At 30.0% G+C, this 17265-nt stretch overlaps 1 protein-coding gene across 1 annotated transcript in view; it reads right to left on the bottom strand.

Moving 5' to 3' along the window:
- Nucleotides 1-3781: 3781 nt before the first annotated feature.
- Nucleotides 3782-17265, bottom strand: part of LOC148301208 (extracellular serine/threonine protein CG31145) — an 82522-nt gene continuing 69038 nt past the window's right edge. The window contains exons 5-10 of the mRNA XM_088273573.1: nt 15342-15434; nt 11205-11448; nt 8641-8721; nt 7021-7133; nt 6231-6371; nt 3782-4159 (exon numbers count right to left, since the gene is read on the bottom strand). Of these exons, the coding sequence (XP_088129699.1) occupies nt 3970-4159; nt 6231-6371; nt 7021-7133; nt 8641-8721; nt 11205-11448; nt 15342-15434 (862 nt within the window). The 3' untranslated portion in view covers nt 3782-3969. The remainder of the gene's footprint in view (nt 4160-6230; nt 6372-7020; nt 7134-8640; nt 8722-11204; nt 11449-15341; nt 15435-17265) is intronic.

Raw genomic sequence — 17265 nt, 5'->3', positions numbered from 1 at the left:
TAATGTTTGTTTGTAAAAATCGTTTTTTGATCGATTCCCAATATTTGTTTTTAAGATTTATTAATTATTTTTTATATTGAATCAAGTTATGATTTAAATGTCTCGATAAGCAGTGAATTTTATTTTCTAATTGTACTTTAAGGTTAAAAAAAATATATGTGTGGGAAAAACTAACCCCCTCCCCCTTTTTTTCTTTTCTATCACATTCCAAATCTTTTTCCTCAATGATTCCTGTAAAATCTATTAAATCAAAATTCTCACGTAAAATTGAAAATTTCGCTTTTAACCAGACATTTCTTTTTGCAATACCACGACCCATCGTGGGACCCCAGTCTGAATACAAAAAATATGGCAACTAAGATTTTTGCTCTTGATTGAATTAAAAATGTGCGTTTACATTTGCATTTTGTTATTATAAAATGACATTTTTTCCAGAACAAACCACAGTAAAAAAATATAATAAAAGCGTCACACAATTTCACAAAACGGTTTTAATATTAAAAATAAAAAATCAATTCAGTTTTAAAACAAAACATTATTTAAATAGAAAAGAAGTTTTTCTTGCGAACGTTTTGTGTGAAAAAAATGATAAAAAAATAATTTTAAATATTTGACAAAATAAATCATTATTTTCCCTTTGATGTTTCTAATGGACAAAGTCGGGTATTTGAAAACTGTTTTTTTATGATTATAAAAAATTTGCTTAGCTATCTAGTATGGAAGAAATACAAAATCTATTTTGAAAAATTATTATTTTTAACACCACATTTTAAAAATGTTTCGACATTTTAATCAAAGAAAAAACGCAGTAACTTTACCATAGCACATGTAAAATGATGAAACGATTGCTGATAGACGACACAACATACTAGGATGATATGTGCAGGATTTAGTAATGTTAGTTCAACCTTCAACCGGAATAATTTATGTTTTCATGATATCAAGATATATTTTGAATTAAACATATAAAGAAGATTTTCAATCATCTTATTTTGTTGTGTACTGCAAAAACTTTATAATTATTTTTTTAAATTTATTTATATTTTTAGTATAATTAACTTAATATTTTTCTTTTTACGATATTCATACAATTATTAGGTAGAAAATATTTATTTTATTCGCAGAAAAATAATAATGAATATGTTGTTTAACTCTTACATAATCAAAAACATTATTTACAATTAATTTACCAAAAGTCTTTGTACAGAATATATGTACATAAGTGGGCTTAATTCTATGGAACAATATCTTCTAACCAACCAAAAATTGAAAATTGACTAGTGATAGTGAAGATAGCTTATATAAAAGCTGTTTAAAATTAGTGGGGGATGCGTAAAATAAAACAAGTTTTACAGTACTAAAAATTAATTTTTAAACAAAATAATTCGGGAAAATGATCAGATAGAGTTTGAGGAAAAGAGGTAAAAGATTTATTAAATTATATATATATATATATATATATATATATATATATATATATATATATATATATATATATATATATATATATATATATATATATATATATATATATATATATATATATATATATATATATATATATATATATATATATATATATATATATATATATATATATATATATATATATATATATATATATATATATATATATATATATATATATATATATATATATATATATATATATATATATATATATATATATATATATATATATATATATATAATATATATACACATTCTGGTATAATTACTGCGTTTTAACTTTAAAAGATCTAGTCGACCTACCTATATTATTCACAAACGTTAAATTTATCTAGTAGGTAACACTCAATAATATTATAGAAACGTAAATGGTAACATATCTTTGGAACATTCTTAATATAATGCCCACCAAGCTTTTAATAAAAACCACAGTAAAAAATATATAATTTTAACAATTTTTTTTGAAAATTGTAAATGGTCTAACAAGCTTTGCTGTAAAAAGTAGTCGAAAAATGTAATATCTATAAATAATGTATAAAAAACGTGAAAACATATTTGAAAACGTGAAAATAAATATCAACGTGTTAGTCGAATTTAAAAAAATAAAATCTTTTTGCTTCGTTTAATGTGATATTATTTAAAATATATATTTATATATTTGGAATGTATTAAGCTTCGATTATTTAACATAAAAACTCTCAATTTATATTTTTAAATAGTTTAAAGATCGTCATTATTTTAACGATTTTATTTTAATTTTAAAAATTACATCTTAGCTGACTGTTATATTTTTTATAGCTTATAAATTTGATTTTATTGACTAGTTTTATTATTTACAAATTTAATATGTTTATATGAATCATTGGACACAAAAATTAGAAAAAAATGTTCCCATTTTTTATATTTTGAACTCCAAATATGTTTTCTTTTGAATAACAAAATTGTTCTATTTCCGATAGTCGTGACAGAATGTACTGCATAAATTAGGCCCTTGTCGCACAGTGCGACAGTTTGCAGCTTTTGTGTTTAAAAAAAACAGATTTTGAGTTGTTATTTAATTACGGTAGTGGAAATTTCAATATTTGTATGTAATTTATGCACGATAAGATTTAAAGTAACATATTTAAAAAGGCACATTTATTAACTTCAAAATAGCTGCATTTTAATATAGACAATATTAATACGAGTATCTTTTGTTATTTTAATGTCCAAATTCTTACTTTTATTACCGAAATTTTAGTATTCTTGAGATTCATTTGATTAAAATTACACGATGAGAAATAATAAATAATCATTTTATATTTTTGACTACTCTTATACCAAGAAATGCAAATTATTCAGCTATGGTATATAACAAACTATATAAAACAAATTGCATGTTTATATATTACACATCCATAATAAAACGCACAAACAAAATGGCAAAACAATTTCATGACATGATTTATACGTCTAAAAATAACAATTGACAAATGAAATTTTTATTCACAATGAATGTAATATTTTATCCAACTTCATTATTTCATAATGTTGTCCTTAAAAATACCAATTCTAGAGTCTTTTATACATAATCAGATCACTTTTAAGCTAAGATTTCTACTGTCAACAACGCACAAGACCATAAACAAAGAAAATATATATTTTTTGTATAAAATTTTAAAAATGGTTTAAAAAACTAGACAGCATAGGAAAACTCGTATGGGAAAATTTAAAAAACAAGGCAGTGTTTGCGGAACTTCTGTGATAATTGGCTCTATATACGTGGAGGTCCTCACCAAAACGTTACATTTTCATCATAAATGATTTTAAGTAATCAAGAATTCTAGCTTGTAAAATTGTTACGTTTTGGTGCGATTTAATGATTGCACATTGGTTTTTCGTAGGATTGGTCACGTTTTGTCGCATCTTTAATTAAGATTTCGATAGAATACAGGAAACAGAATTGATTTGCAATTAAAGGATTTTTTAGGCAATATTGGAAACGTAACTTTTTGGTAAGGACCTCCACATATCGCTTACTCCTTCAACAACGTCATATATCAAAAATCGTCAATTTTCAGTTGTGCAAGTTTTCGGAATACCCTAAAAATGTACTTTATCCCAGCAAAAGCGGCATTTTTTAACTTAATATTTACCCGCTACAGGGCTGAAAGTGTTGTTATTGCATTTTGAAGAAAATGTATTGTTTAGTATTTTTTTTTTAAAACTACTAAATATTTTTCAATGGAGAAAAAACAGTCAGGTTTTACCTAAAAAGATCTGTTGCACAGTAAAAAGTTCAATAAGTGGCTTTAAATGTATTTTTAATAAATTTTATTATATTTTTAAACTTTAAAAACGATCTCCTGAAAAATCAAGTTTTTTTATTTATGGCGTTGTTGAAAGAAGTGAGAGATATTTGGTCGCGATTGCACGATTATCCCGTTTTGCCAAAATATTGAATGTTTTTAAGTGTCTTGTGCGTTGGTACCAGTCGAACCAGCACTAAGTCTTCCGTCATCATACGAGCTCGTGTTCAAACTCTTCACTTTCCTCCGCTCTGAGAAGACATTGGCGGATGCCCTCCAGAACGATCTTGACCCTTCGGTCCAGGGCCAGAAGGTGAGGCTCCCACATCACAGGGGAGATGGGGTCGGCAGCCATTGAGTCTCTGACTGCTTGAGATAGTTTCACCTTGCCGTTGTGGAACCTGCAAGTTTTAAGGGTGTTAATATCGTAGTCGTACAGGAGAAAGTGACCAACTAACAAAACGTAAAATGTTCATAAGGGCCACTTAAGTCACTTTTGCTTGGCAAGAAAATAATCACTAATGCAGTTAGTCATTTTTAACAAGTCAACATATTATACTTCCAAGTTTTAAATCTCTTTGGGATTTTTTCGACGCTATATTAAGCTAGTAAGATACCAAATAGTCAATGATCATGTTTTTGCAAAAAAGCCTTGGTCATTTTCTCCTGTATGACTACGATATATTTATTTATTTAAACGTCATGTACAGAAAATAATTAAGTATTCCAACAAAACAAAAACAGACTTGTGATATTGGTAAAAACGTTTGATACCATATATAGCAAATTGCAATCAGAGGGTAGATAGTGCTTAAACATTTAAAAAATATATAAATTACAAAATGATAATGAGGAAGGCAAAAGAAAAAGGGAGTTTAGGGAATGAGGTAGAGGGAAAAACTGAGGGAGGATGTTTGATGGACAGTCAGGAATCTAATGATAGATAGTAGTGTCTCAGACGTTTCTCAAAAGTTATTAGAGAAGGCAATTTTTTTACAAAGAGAGGTAATTCATTCCATAGTCTGGCCGCTTGGACAGAGAAGGAATTACTGAAGAATGATGTTGCAATTGATGGCAAGAGCCTACGAGACAGAATAAGAAACGCCAGGTCGCCAGGATAAGGGAAATATGCGTGATCGAAGATGTCGTTAGGTGAGGAAGGCAATGAAGGGGACAATGGTATGCGCATGTGAGGAGAACGGAACCATCCAGACTCCCCCAAATTGTACTGTACGGCCAACTTCAAGGTAGATAATTCTCGGGCAGACCACCAAAGAGATGGATCAACAGCTGGGAATCGTCATCGCAGGAGGCTAATCCCTCTTAATAACAGGCCACAAGGCATACATTAAGAGGAAGAAGAAGAAGAAGAAGTAGAAGAAATTATTTGTTTTGCTCGTAAATATAGTAGCTGAATTATTGAGTCGGAATAACCAGCGTGTGTGAATGAGGAGATGCATGAATGTGGAAGATGTGAGAATTGCATGCAAAAATATATTGATGTGGTGTTTTATTCTCTCTGCCTACCCCTGCGGAAAAGCGGGGTGATGGTTAGTTGGTTTCATTTAATACATTGCTAATAGAAGGGGATATAGTCTCAATATTTGGTTGATCACTATCCCATTGAAATGGTTAATAAAGTTATCTTTGTATGGGTTTTATCAATTTTTAACTTAAAATTTAAAAATATATATATAATCTGAAATTCTATGGTTTTCGGCTTTTCATATATGCAAAATATTTGAATTTATCGTGAGAATTCGAGGAACATGATAATAAAAAAAATATTTTACAGAATTGTGATGTTTACCGTACCAAAAATTACATTTGTAGCTTTGAACATACTATCTTTACCAGAAAAGTTATTAACTTTGTATGTAAAATAAAACTTTGAACATATGAGGTACTTTATTGAGAAAAAACTGAAAGTTGGCTTTAGGAAAAATCCTATACTGCAGACTCCTAGAGTTTAGACAGAGTAAACATTGTACTGTAAACGAGAAATAATGAACTTTTCATTTTTTATTCCCTCTTTCAAAGGTCCGAGAACCGATTGCCGTAGGCTTGACGGATTTTTAGAATGGGAACCAAATGAGTTTTTTTCATACACAGTTCTTTGAGTATCAGGATTGTTCAACATCAAAAAATATCATATATGCACGCACTTCTTGTATGTCGGAACCAGAAATCTAGCATTTTTATTTTATTTTAATACTCCTGGTTGGTAAAAACAATGTGTCGGGTTGTGGTCCCGTAGTTAGTGTCGCGGATTCTTGAGTCAGAGTTTCTGGGTTCAAACCCACTCTTCCACAATTTGATACTTATTTATAATAATGAGCCACTTAGGCTCAAGTATTTTTGTAAATAATAAAAACACAAAATTTCTCATTTTTAAAATTTTTTTTTAAAAAATGTTTAATTTCTGCGTCTTAGGGGTTGGTGGAAAACTTAAAAATATGGAATTATACTGACTTCATAAGGGTGGCCAAAGTAGTTTGCCTGACAAGGCAACATTGCAGCAAGGGTGCCAAGATGGAGATCTCGTCGTGGAAGGCTTTGCCAAAGGCTCTGCCTTGATCCAAATGAAGAGGGAACGTCTCGTTACCGAACATCCTGCAAACATAATAAATAATAATGGTTTGAAATTAAAAGGGTTTAAGTAGATACTAAAAGAACAACAACAACAAAAAAACACGATTTTTGGAATACACGTATTCTTTATTTTGTAAAACACATAATTTGCATTTTTATTGATGAATATGAGTGATTACAAAAATATTATTTATTGATTCGGCATAAACTTTGTGGAATGACATGTTGATTATTTAAAAAAAATTAAACACTTGAATATATCACTTCATGAGGTTTATTTATATATACGACTAGTTTCGAAAACTTACAGATGTTTTCATCTTCTGATAAAAATTAAAACTAACTTAATTTTAAAGAAACTAGTCGTAAATGTAAATTAAACTTATTAAGTGGTAAATTCAAGTGTTTATTTTTTTAATAATTACAAATTATCACATTCTCACACATTTTATCAGTGGAATCATATAATATTTTCAATATTTATTTACATTGAAATAAGCTATGTATCTTACATTTAAAAACTCATTTTATTCTCTTCAAGTGCACATTTGTTTTAAATAAATATAAGTAACATGTTTGCAAAAATATTTTTATCTAAGTATAGGTAAGTGTTTCAATAGACAAAGTTTCATGTTTAAGTTGGAATAAAATATTGTTGTCTTTTAAATACCTGAAGGTTTCATAGTGATGACGATCCATGTTGCCAATTAGGAAGTCATATATTGCCATGTCCATAATATCAAGAAGTCTTCTGCCTTCATCATACGGGGGAACTTCCTTAATCTAGAAGTTAAACGAAAAATTTAACATCCGTCAAGAACGACAAGAACGCATCTTTGAAATGAGCAATATTATTTTTAAATGTTTCCTTTTACATAATAAAATCCTATTACCATTGCCGTATTCATTATTATCAGACCAAAAGGTGAATATTATACTATACGTCTGAGACATTACTATCTGTCATTAGAATCCTAACTGTCGATCAAACCTCCTCCCTCTACCTCCTTCCCTAAACTCCCTTCTTCCTTTGCCCTCCTTATTATCGTCTTTTGCTAATTGGTAATTGGTATATTAATATGTAATTTATGTTTTTTTTTTAAATGTCAATTTGTAATTTATGTTTTTTAAATGTTCAAGTACTATCTACCCTCTGATTGCAAACGGCTATATATGTATCGAACGTTTTGATCAATATCACTAGTCCGTCTTTGGTCGGTTGGAAGATATGGTTTTTTAGCAATAAGCCCGCCAATGTACTTTTTATTTACTGTACATGAAGTTTAAATATATAAATAAATAAATAAATAAATAAATATTAAAACATAACAGATAGTGATTCCAAGTTTTAATAGTTTACTAACACGGACATAAAAAAAAAGATAATTTAAAAAAATACTGGTATGGTAATTCCAGAAGTTTAGATTTATAATTTATATTTGAAGCACTAACTCTGTGATTTTCCATTTTATAATTAAAATGTAACTTCGTTTTAAAATCATTGTTAATATTTTATTTTAACTTAGTTATAATGTCTACCGGTTTCGAAGCAAACCGCTTCTTTATCAAGACTGATTCAGCCTTGATAAAAAAGCGAGTAGCTTCGGAACCGGTAGACATTATAATTAAGTTATAATAAAATATTTATAGTGTTTTTAAAACCAAGTTACATTTTAATTACAAGTTTAGATTTAATACACTCTGGATTTTTCTTCAATAAATGTTACAGGTAAAAATTCATTTCTGAAAAATCGCATCGAAGTGAATCATACATTTATGATTTACCTGATAACATAGACAATATGATTAGAAGCGGAAAATATAGAATTAAATAATGAAATATAAAATAACTAAAAGGAAATACGTGCCGACTGGACTACACCCAGCTCTGTCACGTATAATGGGGGAAAATGTAGAAGGGCCAAATAATGGCTAAGGCTTTTCATCCTAAAGTTTAGTTCGGCTCTTTTTGCACCAGTAAAAAACAGTATGACTTGCCAGTTATGTCTAAGTAATATGTAACTTATCACATCCCCCTACTGTCTGGTAAAATGCATTTACTAGAAAACTCTTTACTTATCTTACAATTACGAGTATAGTATACAATGGCATCAAAATGTCAGGGAAAATAAAATATTTTAAATAATATTTTTACGTTTTACGTCAAAATTGTTTGAAGGTTAGAGGATTGAGATGTCTAAACCACGATATTATTAATGCAAAAAAAACGAATTCAGCTGTCAAAACAAGGAATTTTGAAATTTTTTTGATGTACTGGAATCTAAATTACCAGCGAACAATAGTCATCTTGTGTTTCCCACTGAGCCTTCTTCCTCTTGTGGTATGATCTTCTCCACGGATGCCTCCAAATCTGTTGAAAAAATAAATTTGTAAGTCAAAGTTGTTAAAATGAATAAAACATCAAGGAATTAAAAATCAGAATGAATTGTTCCTCTAAGATTGTTTTTTTTCTTATTTATCTGAATCAAATGACAGCGTCAACTCATGCATTATCTCACACTTCTTAACCTCATTTCTTTAGGACATATTTGCTTAGTTACACCATTTTGAAGACTAGAAGGAATGTATCTTTGATGTTTTTCCATTGCTGAGCGATATAACATATCTCCGGAAATTTATTTATGCAATGTACGGTTTCTGACCTATTATCTAAGACTGTGTCAGCATAGATTTTTTACCGTTCCAATACACATTGAGCAATGTGTTCCCAGTATGCCAAACAGAATAGAGACAGTCATATCATCAAAAGGTGGAAACACTAAATATTAGTTGGAAAAAAGGCGATAGTCATACCTATGGAAGCGGTATGTTGAACAATATCGCATCGAACTGGTGACAATCTCTGGAGGGTTTTTTTCGAAGCGGAATTTCTTCAAAGTTAATTGATTGTAATTTTTAAATTTGTTAAGTAAAAAGTAATTTTAATATTTATTTTAATATGATTCAGTCGCACGCTATATATATTTTTATTTATCTCGGAGTGGGAGTGGAGTAACATATTTAATAGGATGCAGATGAAGGTATGTAATATTTAAATGGAGAATAGCAGCAATGGCCTATCCATTGCTGCACTCGAGATTTAATACTTGTACTATTACAAGCATGTCTGATTGTCAATTGGTATATTACTACTTAGCGACAAAAGTTGAAATTTCCACTACGACCACATTTGATTAGATTTGATCTCTTTTGTCTATTTAAAACAAAATAGTTTAAATTCTTCGATTATTTTAACTGATAAAATAAAATTTTAATTTTCGTATTTTTTTCAAAATCGTTCTTGGATACCCAATAGAAAATTAAAGATCGTAAAATGCCGGGTAAACAGAGAAAGGAAAAGAAAATATCGTATGGCTTCCGTATGACCTCTTTTTGTATTTTGAATTTTGTTTGTAGAGGTTCCTTTCAAAGCGAATGGTCAATGAATTATGAGGTTTTCTTTTCATACAGCACTGTTCCACGCACGAAATATTTGAAGAAATTTTCAGACAATGGCTACATGACAGGTGCAAAAACAGAAGGGTTCTTTTAAAAAATTCAATTATTTTAAATGAAGCAATTTGTTAAATATTTAAAAACGATTTGAAATTCACGTTCATTCAAAATAACCTGAATAACAAAAAATGCTGAAAGCAAACGCAGCGATCTCCACATGATTTAAAAAAAAATCTTGTAGTAATTTTTAATTTCGAATTTTCTACACTTAAAGAATTATTGACCACTTGAAGGAATATTAAGAATTATCTAATCCAGGTTTTTAAAGGGATTATAACATTGTTGAAAAATATTTAATGTGTGTGTGTGTTTTTTTTAAAATTGTTTTTTCGGAATATTTTTTTTCATTATTAAAGGTATCTCAAATTAATACTAAACATCTATCGTTCTTTGCATATAAAATAAAATGGAGGTCCCAGGAAAATCCCAGGGGTTTGTACCTAGCATTTGGCTGGCTTAAGCGATCGCTTTGTACACTTGTGTAACGTTCACCATTTTTCCCACTATCGAACATCCATATTGCATTCATTTATATATATATATATATATATATATATATATATATATATATATATATATATATATATATATATATATATATATATATATAAATATATATATTTTTCACTTAAATAATTGTATATTAAATATTTTTTCAGTGCTTAGTATTCAAACGGTTCGATTCCCAGCGGGGCCCCGCTGGGGTGAAAATATGATATTATTTAATATTACCCTTGACTGGTTCCTGAAGCGCAGGAGTGACCACATTGCCTTCATGTAAGTAATGATCAAGATAACACTGCGTCAATACGATGCAGTGCCCTATGCACCGTTGGGTGGGGATAAGGGTTAGAAGATATATATGTATGTATATCCATGTTCATCAATGTCGCATAGAACTTTTCATGATGGATGAAAATAATCAATTAAAAGATCTTTCATCTCACCAATAGATGTCTCTAGTGAAGTTCTAGTGATTCAAGAACAATGTTTCAAAATCGGTTCATATATATAGAACTTCCAAGAATTCGAGTAGTGTGGTTGTCAATAATGGGTAGAATTGGTGAATGTTACATACACGTGTGTAAAGTGATCACTTAAACCAGCCTATGACTGTCATCAGCCCCGTAAATACCCAGACTTCCATATTCTTCTTCATCTTTGATGAGATGTCAAAAAAATAAAATAAAAATGATATGAACGAGAATTGCTCGTCAAAGATGAGGGAATGTTATCATAACTGTCATTAATATACCAAAAGCTGTGAGCCATTATCTATCCATATTCTTCTTCATCTTTGATGAGATCTCAAAAAATAATGTAAAAGATCTGCTGTACCCTTCGCTCTGCGACGTCGCTAGGCGGCAAATACGCTGCGAAGCTTCCCTCGAGCTTGTCGGGGTTGCCGCAGATGGCGTGACCAGTGTCGCAGTAATAGGAGCATTTGCCGTGGAAGCACAGGTTGTTGGCCGGCGACACGAAGAACGTCCTCAAGATGTCGCCCTCGGCTACGTTGTAGATCTCGGTGGTCACGTTCAGGACGCGGCCGACCACTGGCATGGCGCGCCGGAATCCCAAAACCCTGTGAAAGAATATTAATATTACTTACATTTCGATGACTAAGAGCGTTTGTGCACTAAACCGAATTTTACCGTCCGGCATTCCGGTTTTTAAAAATCTAAGCGACTACGAATGTTGATCCGCGCACCGTGATCACGCACCAATCAAGCACACCGGTACGAAGAAAGACGGCCAAAAGCACATTTTTATCGTTTTTTTTAAATATATTTTTTAAAAATTTTATCACAAGCCAATCCATCCGTTTTATCATGCTAACCGGACTGCCAAACGGTAAAATTCCTGTAGTGTATAAGCGCCCTAAGGGCGTTTGTCCACTACACGGAATCACACGGAATTTTACCATCTGGCACGTCAGTTATCGTTTTAAAACGATGATTGGCTTGGATTGGCTAGTGTTTTTGACCATCTTTATTCAGATTGGTGCTCTTAATTGGTGCGTGAACACGTTGGGCGTAAATTCGATCACGCTTAACTGCCGTAGTCGCTTTCATTTTTCAAAACCGGACTGCCGGACTGTAAAATTACGGGTAGTGCACAAACGCCCTTTGTGGTTTCTTTACGAAACCACTTGCACGTATCCATAAGTCGATCGCTTAGTATTATCGGTTATTACAACATTTCTTTACTTGAATTTTGTTTAAAATTATAGGGAAACCTTTAATATCTCTAAACTGTTTTTTTGCTTTTTAAATTGGAAAATTACGTCTAATAATAAATAACACTTGCATCCATGTATACTTTATCGAAATAAAAACAATTTTAAATAATATTTTCATGTTTTGAATTAGATGAATAATTTTATAATACCTTGACGTGCGTCATGTCATGTAATCTTACGATTCGAAGTGTATAACAACATTTAATATGAATACGACACGTCAAAATATTATGTTTGAATCGCTTGGTAATATTCGTTAAGATTAATAATGGAATCAAGTGAGTGATTGCTAATTACTAATTCACAAAGCTGTCTTTTTGGAGTGCGGGTGGTGGGCTCAACGTAACTAGGAATAATAAACCTGCCCCTTGTAAAACTGAACAAGCTGTACAATATACTACAGATATTTATAGTACAATATTAAATTGAAACCTTGACATAACGAACTGATTTGAACGAGAATTCACAACATTTTCAGTGTGTCCAAATACTTGTTCACAAAATCTGGATTATCTCCAATAAAAGAGTTTCTGCTCAATAAAAAGCTTCTTTTATTCTCACCAATAGATGTCTCTCGTGAAGCTCTAATGATTCAAGAACAAGGTTTCGAAATTGGAAATATGTAAATGCCCAAACTTCCATATTCTTCTTCATCTTTGATGAGATAATATGGAAGTTTGGGCATTTATTTGGGCAAAAATATTAAATAAAAATAATATGAACGAGAATTGTTCGTCAAATATAAGGGAATGATAAGGAATGTTATCATAACTGTCATTAATATACCATTAATACTAAAAGCTGTGAGACATTGTTAAAGATTGTAGGTTTTGGACTGAAGAGCTTATGCCCCGATTCTTTTAATTTTTTTTTAAATAAGAACTTTCGGACTATTTTCTTCATTTGTGACTATTTTTAATGAGCTATCTCCCCGGACAGATTACAGACTTTGCAGTTTACATTGGAGAAGATCTCTTTTTTTCTAATTTTTGATCACCAATCGGTTGATTATTTTGATTTTCTGTAGACAGTTTTTACATTATCAAATTCTTAATGCGCCCTACCTTAGAAACGTATTCCACCTAAATATAATATTACGTATATATTTTCCTTCTCTCTGAATTTTATTCTCTACTTTCGATATTTTTTGCTATTATTATTTTTTGTAATCCGCTTTAGCTATATTCTTATATTTCTTTGATGTATTATATGTAAATACATTAGATGTGTCGGTGTATATATTGTATTTTTGATCTATATTTGATTTCTTTTTTATATACATTTATGATTTATTTGTATATTTGGCATTTCTAAAAAACCTGATTAGTTTAGGATTTATCTCATAAAATTAGTATAGGTATCATAAATATTATTTATGTTCTAATTTTTTTGGTTTTCCATATACATGTACTTAACTATATAGGTATAAAGAACAATTGAGCGACAATGAAAAAAATATTAAGCACGAGTATCTATCTCACAGATACATTGCTCCCTCGGAGAATAAACTAAGAATCACGAAAATTCTCTTCTTAATTTCTTAATTTCTCAAAGAAGATAAGTATTTTTAAGCAATAACCATTACTTCTAATCATATATTTACTTCTTTTAGTAAATAATAATTATATTACGACGTTGTCTATTTGGGTAGAATCTCGACCGCGACTGTAGCATCACGGTTTCGATAACCGCACGTTGCAAAATCAGTTTAAATATTTAATTTTCTTTGTAAATTTTGTACTGACATTCCTTCTTGTAGCTCCATTTGGTATAATAAAACAACAACCATAAAGTTTTTCATTCCTCTTTTACTTTTTTTTAACCAGTGATAGGTTCCAGCGTTACCAGACGATAGTGACACCAGTCTGATGATGTCGGTAATGACGAAACCTGGTCACTGGTCAAATAAAATAAAAGTGGAAAAATCTCTGTTGTTGTTTAATTTAATAATTTTGTTGGTCTTTGTATTACATTGTATGTACATATTTTAAATTGTGTTATATATTTTCATATTATTCTTCCAAAATTTTTTACTCACCAGCAAAAATATCTACAATTTTTAAGCCTTTATAATTTTTGTAAGTTTAATCTTTTATGTTAATCCCTTTTTATATTTGTTTAAATTTTTTAAATTTTGGGATACCTAGCAATATTTCGACTCAATAAAAATAAACTTATATAATATTAAATTGCTTTGAAAGTAGAAATTATAAGAGTTTAGTTCAGTTTAGTACGTTTAAATAGAATATTATTGAATAAGCATTCGAAATCCAAAGTTCTATAACAATTACACCTGCTAAGCTTTCACTAATGTGATTAATACTATAAGCTCTTTACTTCCTTGAGAAGTATGTATAATGAAGGTAATCTTGGATAATCTCCGTCTAGTACGAATTTCTAAGACGAAATGTTAAATACTTGGGCTTAGGTGTCGCGGAGAAAGAAGACCATAGATAGAAATGCAAAAGAGTGGAAAAGAGTCTCATATTGTTAGTTGTTTCCTTCATTGGATTAAGCTGTGATGTGACTAGTATTTCTGAGTCTAGTTGGTAATTATTGGGTGTTTAGGAACTAATCCATCCTTTGGATTAAAACAAATAAATCTTCTTCAGAAACAGTAGGTACTCGAAGATAGGGGAGAATGGGAGGATGGAGGTCGCCACTTTTTCTCGGAAAGTATGTAAACTATAACGTATTCAATACACCTATTAGTGGAGCTACCGTTACGCATGTGTGAAGCAAAATTGTGAAAAAAGGATCTATGCACGTCAACTTTGGTTGGGGTGCATAAAATACAATATTATAAATTAAATATTTTCTAAACATGAAAGCATATACATTATATATTAAGTTTGATATTTTACTGTCGCAATTTTTTTTTATCCTTCCGAAACAACCAACATTTGATAATAGTTTTAACAAAAAAAAAATAGTAGGCAAAATACTTTTTACAAATTTTTTATATGATTAAATTATTAAATTAAATTACATGTAATTTAAAACTAATTTAGATCAGATTAAAATTGTCATAATATGTACTGCGAAAAGTATAGTATTATATACGAGTAATTATGCAAATATAATAATTTCGGTCAATACTTTAAAAGGTACATATTCCCAACTACATGAGAAATATGTACAAAAATCTTTTAACGAGTTTCTCTAGGTCTTATTGCGCAAACAGAGCTTTCTGGATTGGACGTAGGTACATAATTTAGTTTTTAGTTTTTTCTTACCGATCCAAATGGTAGGCTGCAATTTCTGCATTATGTCTCTCGTAGTCCGAAAAGTAGAAATGGTTGGGAAGTGTCTCTTGTTCTCGGGGGAATCTGAAAAAAAATATAATTTCATTTAAAAAAATTTTTTGGAAGGAAAAATACTTTTTTGATCGTACATAGCAAAAACGCAGTATCAACAAACTTACAAGTATCTTTTGCACTAACGAGCGATTTTTGAAGATACATGTACATAAAAAATGTTTTATTAAGGGATGTAATACGAAATCAAACAAAGATTTTTTACAACATTTTCAGTGTGTCCAAACCTGGATCTTAATCTCCACTTAAGTAGCCCTTATTCACTTATGTTGATATGTCAATACAGACTTTTAGTTTTACATATATGTATTTCACGCTAATTGTTTCCCCTTCCTAAGGTATTTTCAAAAGGTGAATAAATATGATAGTTTGTTGGAATTAAAGTGAAAAAAATAAAATACATTGAATATGAGAATTCGGAAATTTATTAATGTTATTTAAAGAGAAAAAAAAGTAGTTACGAATGCCCTTTTATAATCTGCAAGGTATAATCTGCAATGATTTAAAAATTATCGACAGAATTAGTATGAGCAGACTTATCTCAATTTATCCCAAAAAACTGTACGTTTTTCGTGTGCAAAGCTTTTTTATTATTTATAACAGCAACGGGAAAACCCTCTACTAGGATTTAAGCCTGTGTTTTATTGGTACTTTTGATATGTTACTTATATCTCACTGAATAGAGAGAAAATGCCTTATTGATTTATTATTTTTAATCGCTGTACAAAAATAGTAATCACTATCACGAGTTTCGAGCAAGCATCTCTTAAACTTGAATGCCTTTACGAAAATACATGTTAATTACAATATTATAAAGTGGTTTACTTTAAAGAAAGTTTATTAAATATGCCGAGTTTGACAATAAATAATGCTATTATGAGATTTGAAAAGATCCCTCCGCAGTTCTAAACGTAAAAAATAGCCCCGACGTCCTGAAGATTCCGAAATAAATTATGCAAACGTAATTTTGCCTTATGTCTACTAATCGGTAATAGACGACAATCGTCTCGAGTAGGCCCTCAGTACGACTTACCGTACCGGAGCCATCAAAAGAGAATTAATTGTTTTCAAGTTAATGGAATAAAAAATCATGTCTGCTTGCACACCGCTGGGGGTTGCCATGCCAACAAATGGAAAACTTCCACCCCGTCTTAATATTTTCGCTAGAGAATAATATTTTTCGATTAAAATAAACGCCGCGTCAAGTATAAAGTGTTTATTTCCCGCAAATCGTAGGTCGAGAGTTGAGGGTATTTTTACAGGAATAATTTATTAATTTGTTTTCAAAAGAAACGATTTAAGTTCTCTCGGATTAATTAAAATCTTACTGAAAATGTGGACCTTACAAGGTGAAAAGTTTGATGGGAGAAAGCGTGCTTAACACTTAGCGGAACGCAAAAACAAGATATTACAAGGTATAAAAAATTTGAAATGTTAATTATGAAATCTTGAGATTTAGGCCACGGGTTATATACGTTAGACGGGGTAGGATGGTTGAATATCACATTACTTTTCGTGACTGAAGGAATTGGGCACTTATTTAAAGTTTTATTTTTACTAACAAAAATATTTGCCAGCTATATGAGGCTTTTCACTTATAAGAACGCCGATAAAAAATTATAATATTTCATATAAAGAAAAAATATATATTTAATAACCGGTTTAAATAGATTATAAAAATAATAATTTTTATGCTACACAAGACACTAAAAAAAGCCTGCTTCAGTTATGACCATTTGGTTTGGAATATTAAACTTCTTATATTGAATGTATAAAAAACTACTTATTCAACATGATATAAATTAATCAAAATATGAAAAATGAAAGCAATATAAAATAAATT

This window comes from Brachycentrus maculatus, unplaced genomic scaffold (assembly GCF_059751285.1).
Source record: "Brachycentrus maculatus isolate JH-2025_06_01 unplaced genomic scaffold, ASM5975128v1 h1tg000589l, whole genome shotgun sequence".
NCBI classification, from domain to species: domain Eukaryota; kingdom Metazoa; phylum Arthropoda; class Insecta; order Trichoptera; family Brachycentridae; genus Brachycentrus; species Brachycentrus maculatus.
Note: the sequence above shows the minus strand (reverse complement) of the source record. Positions and strands in the feature narration are given on the sequence as shown.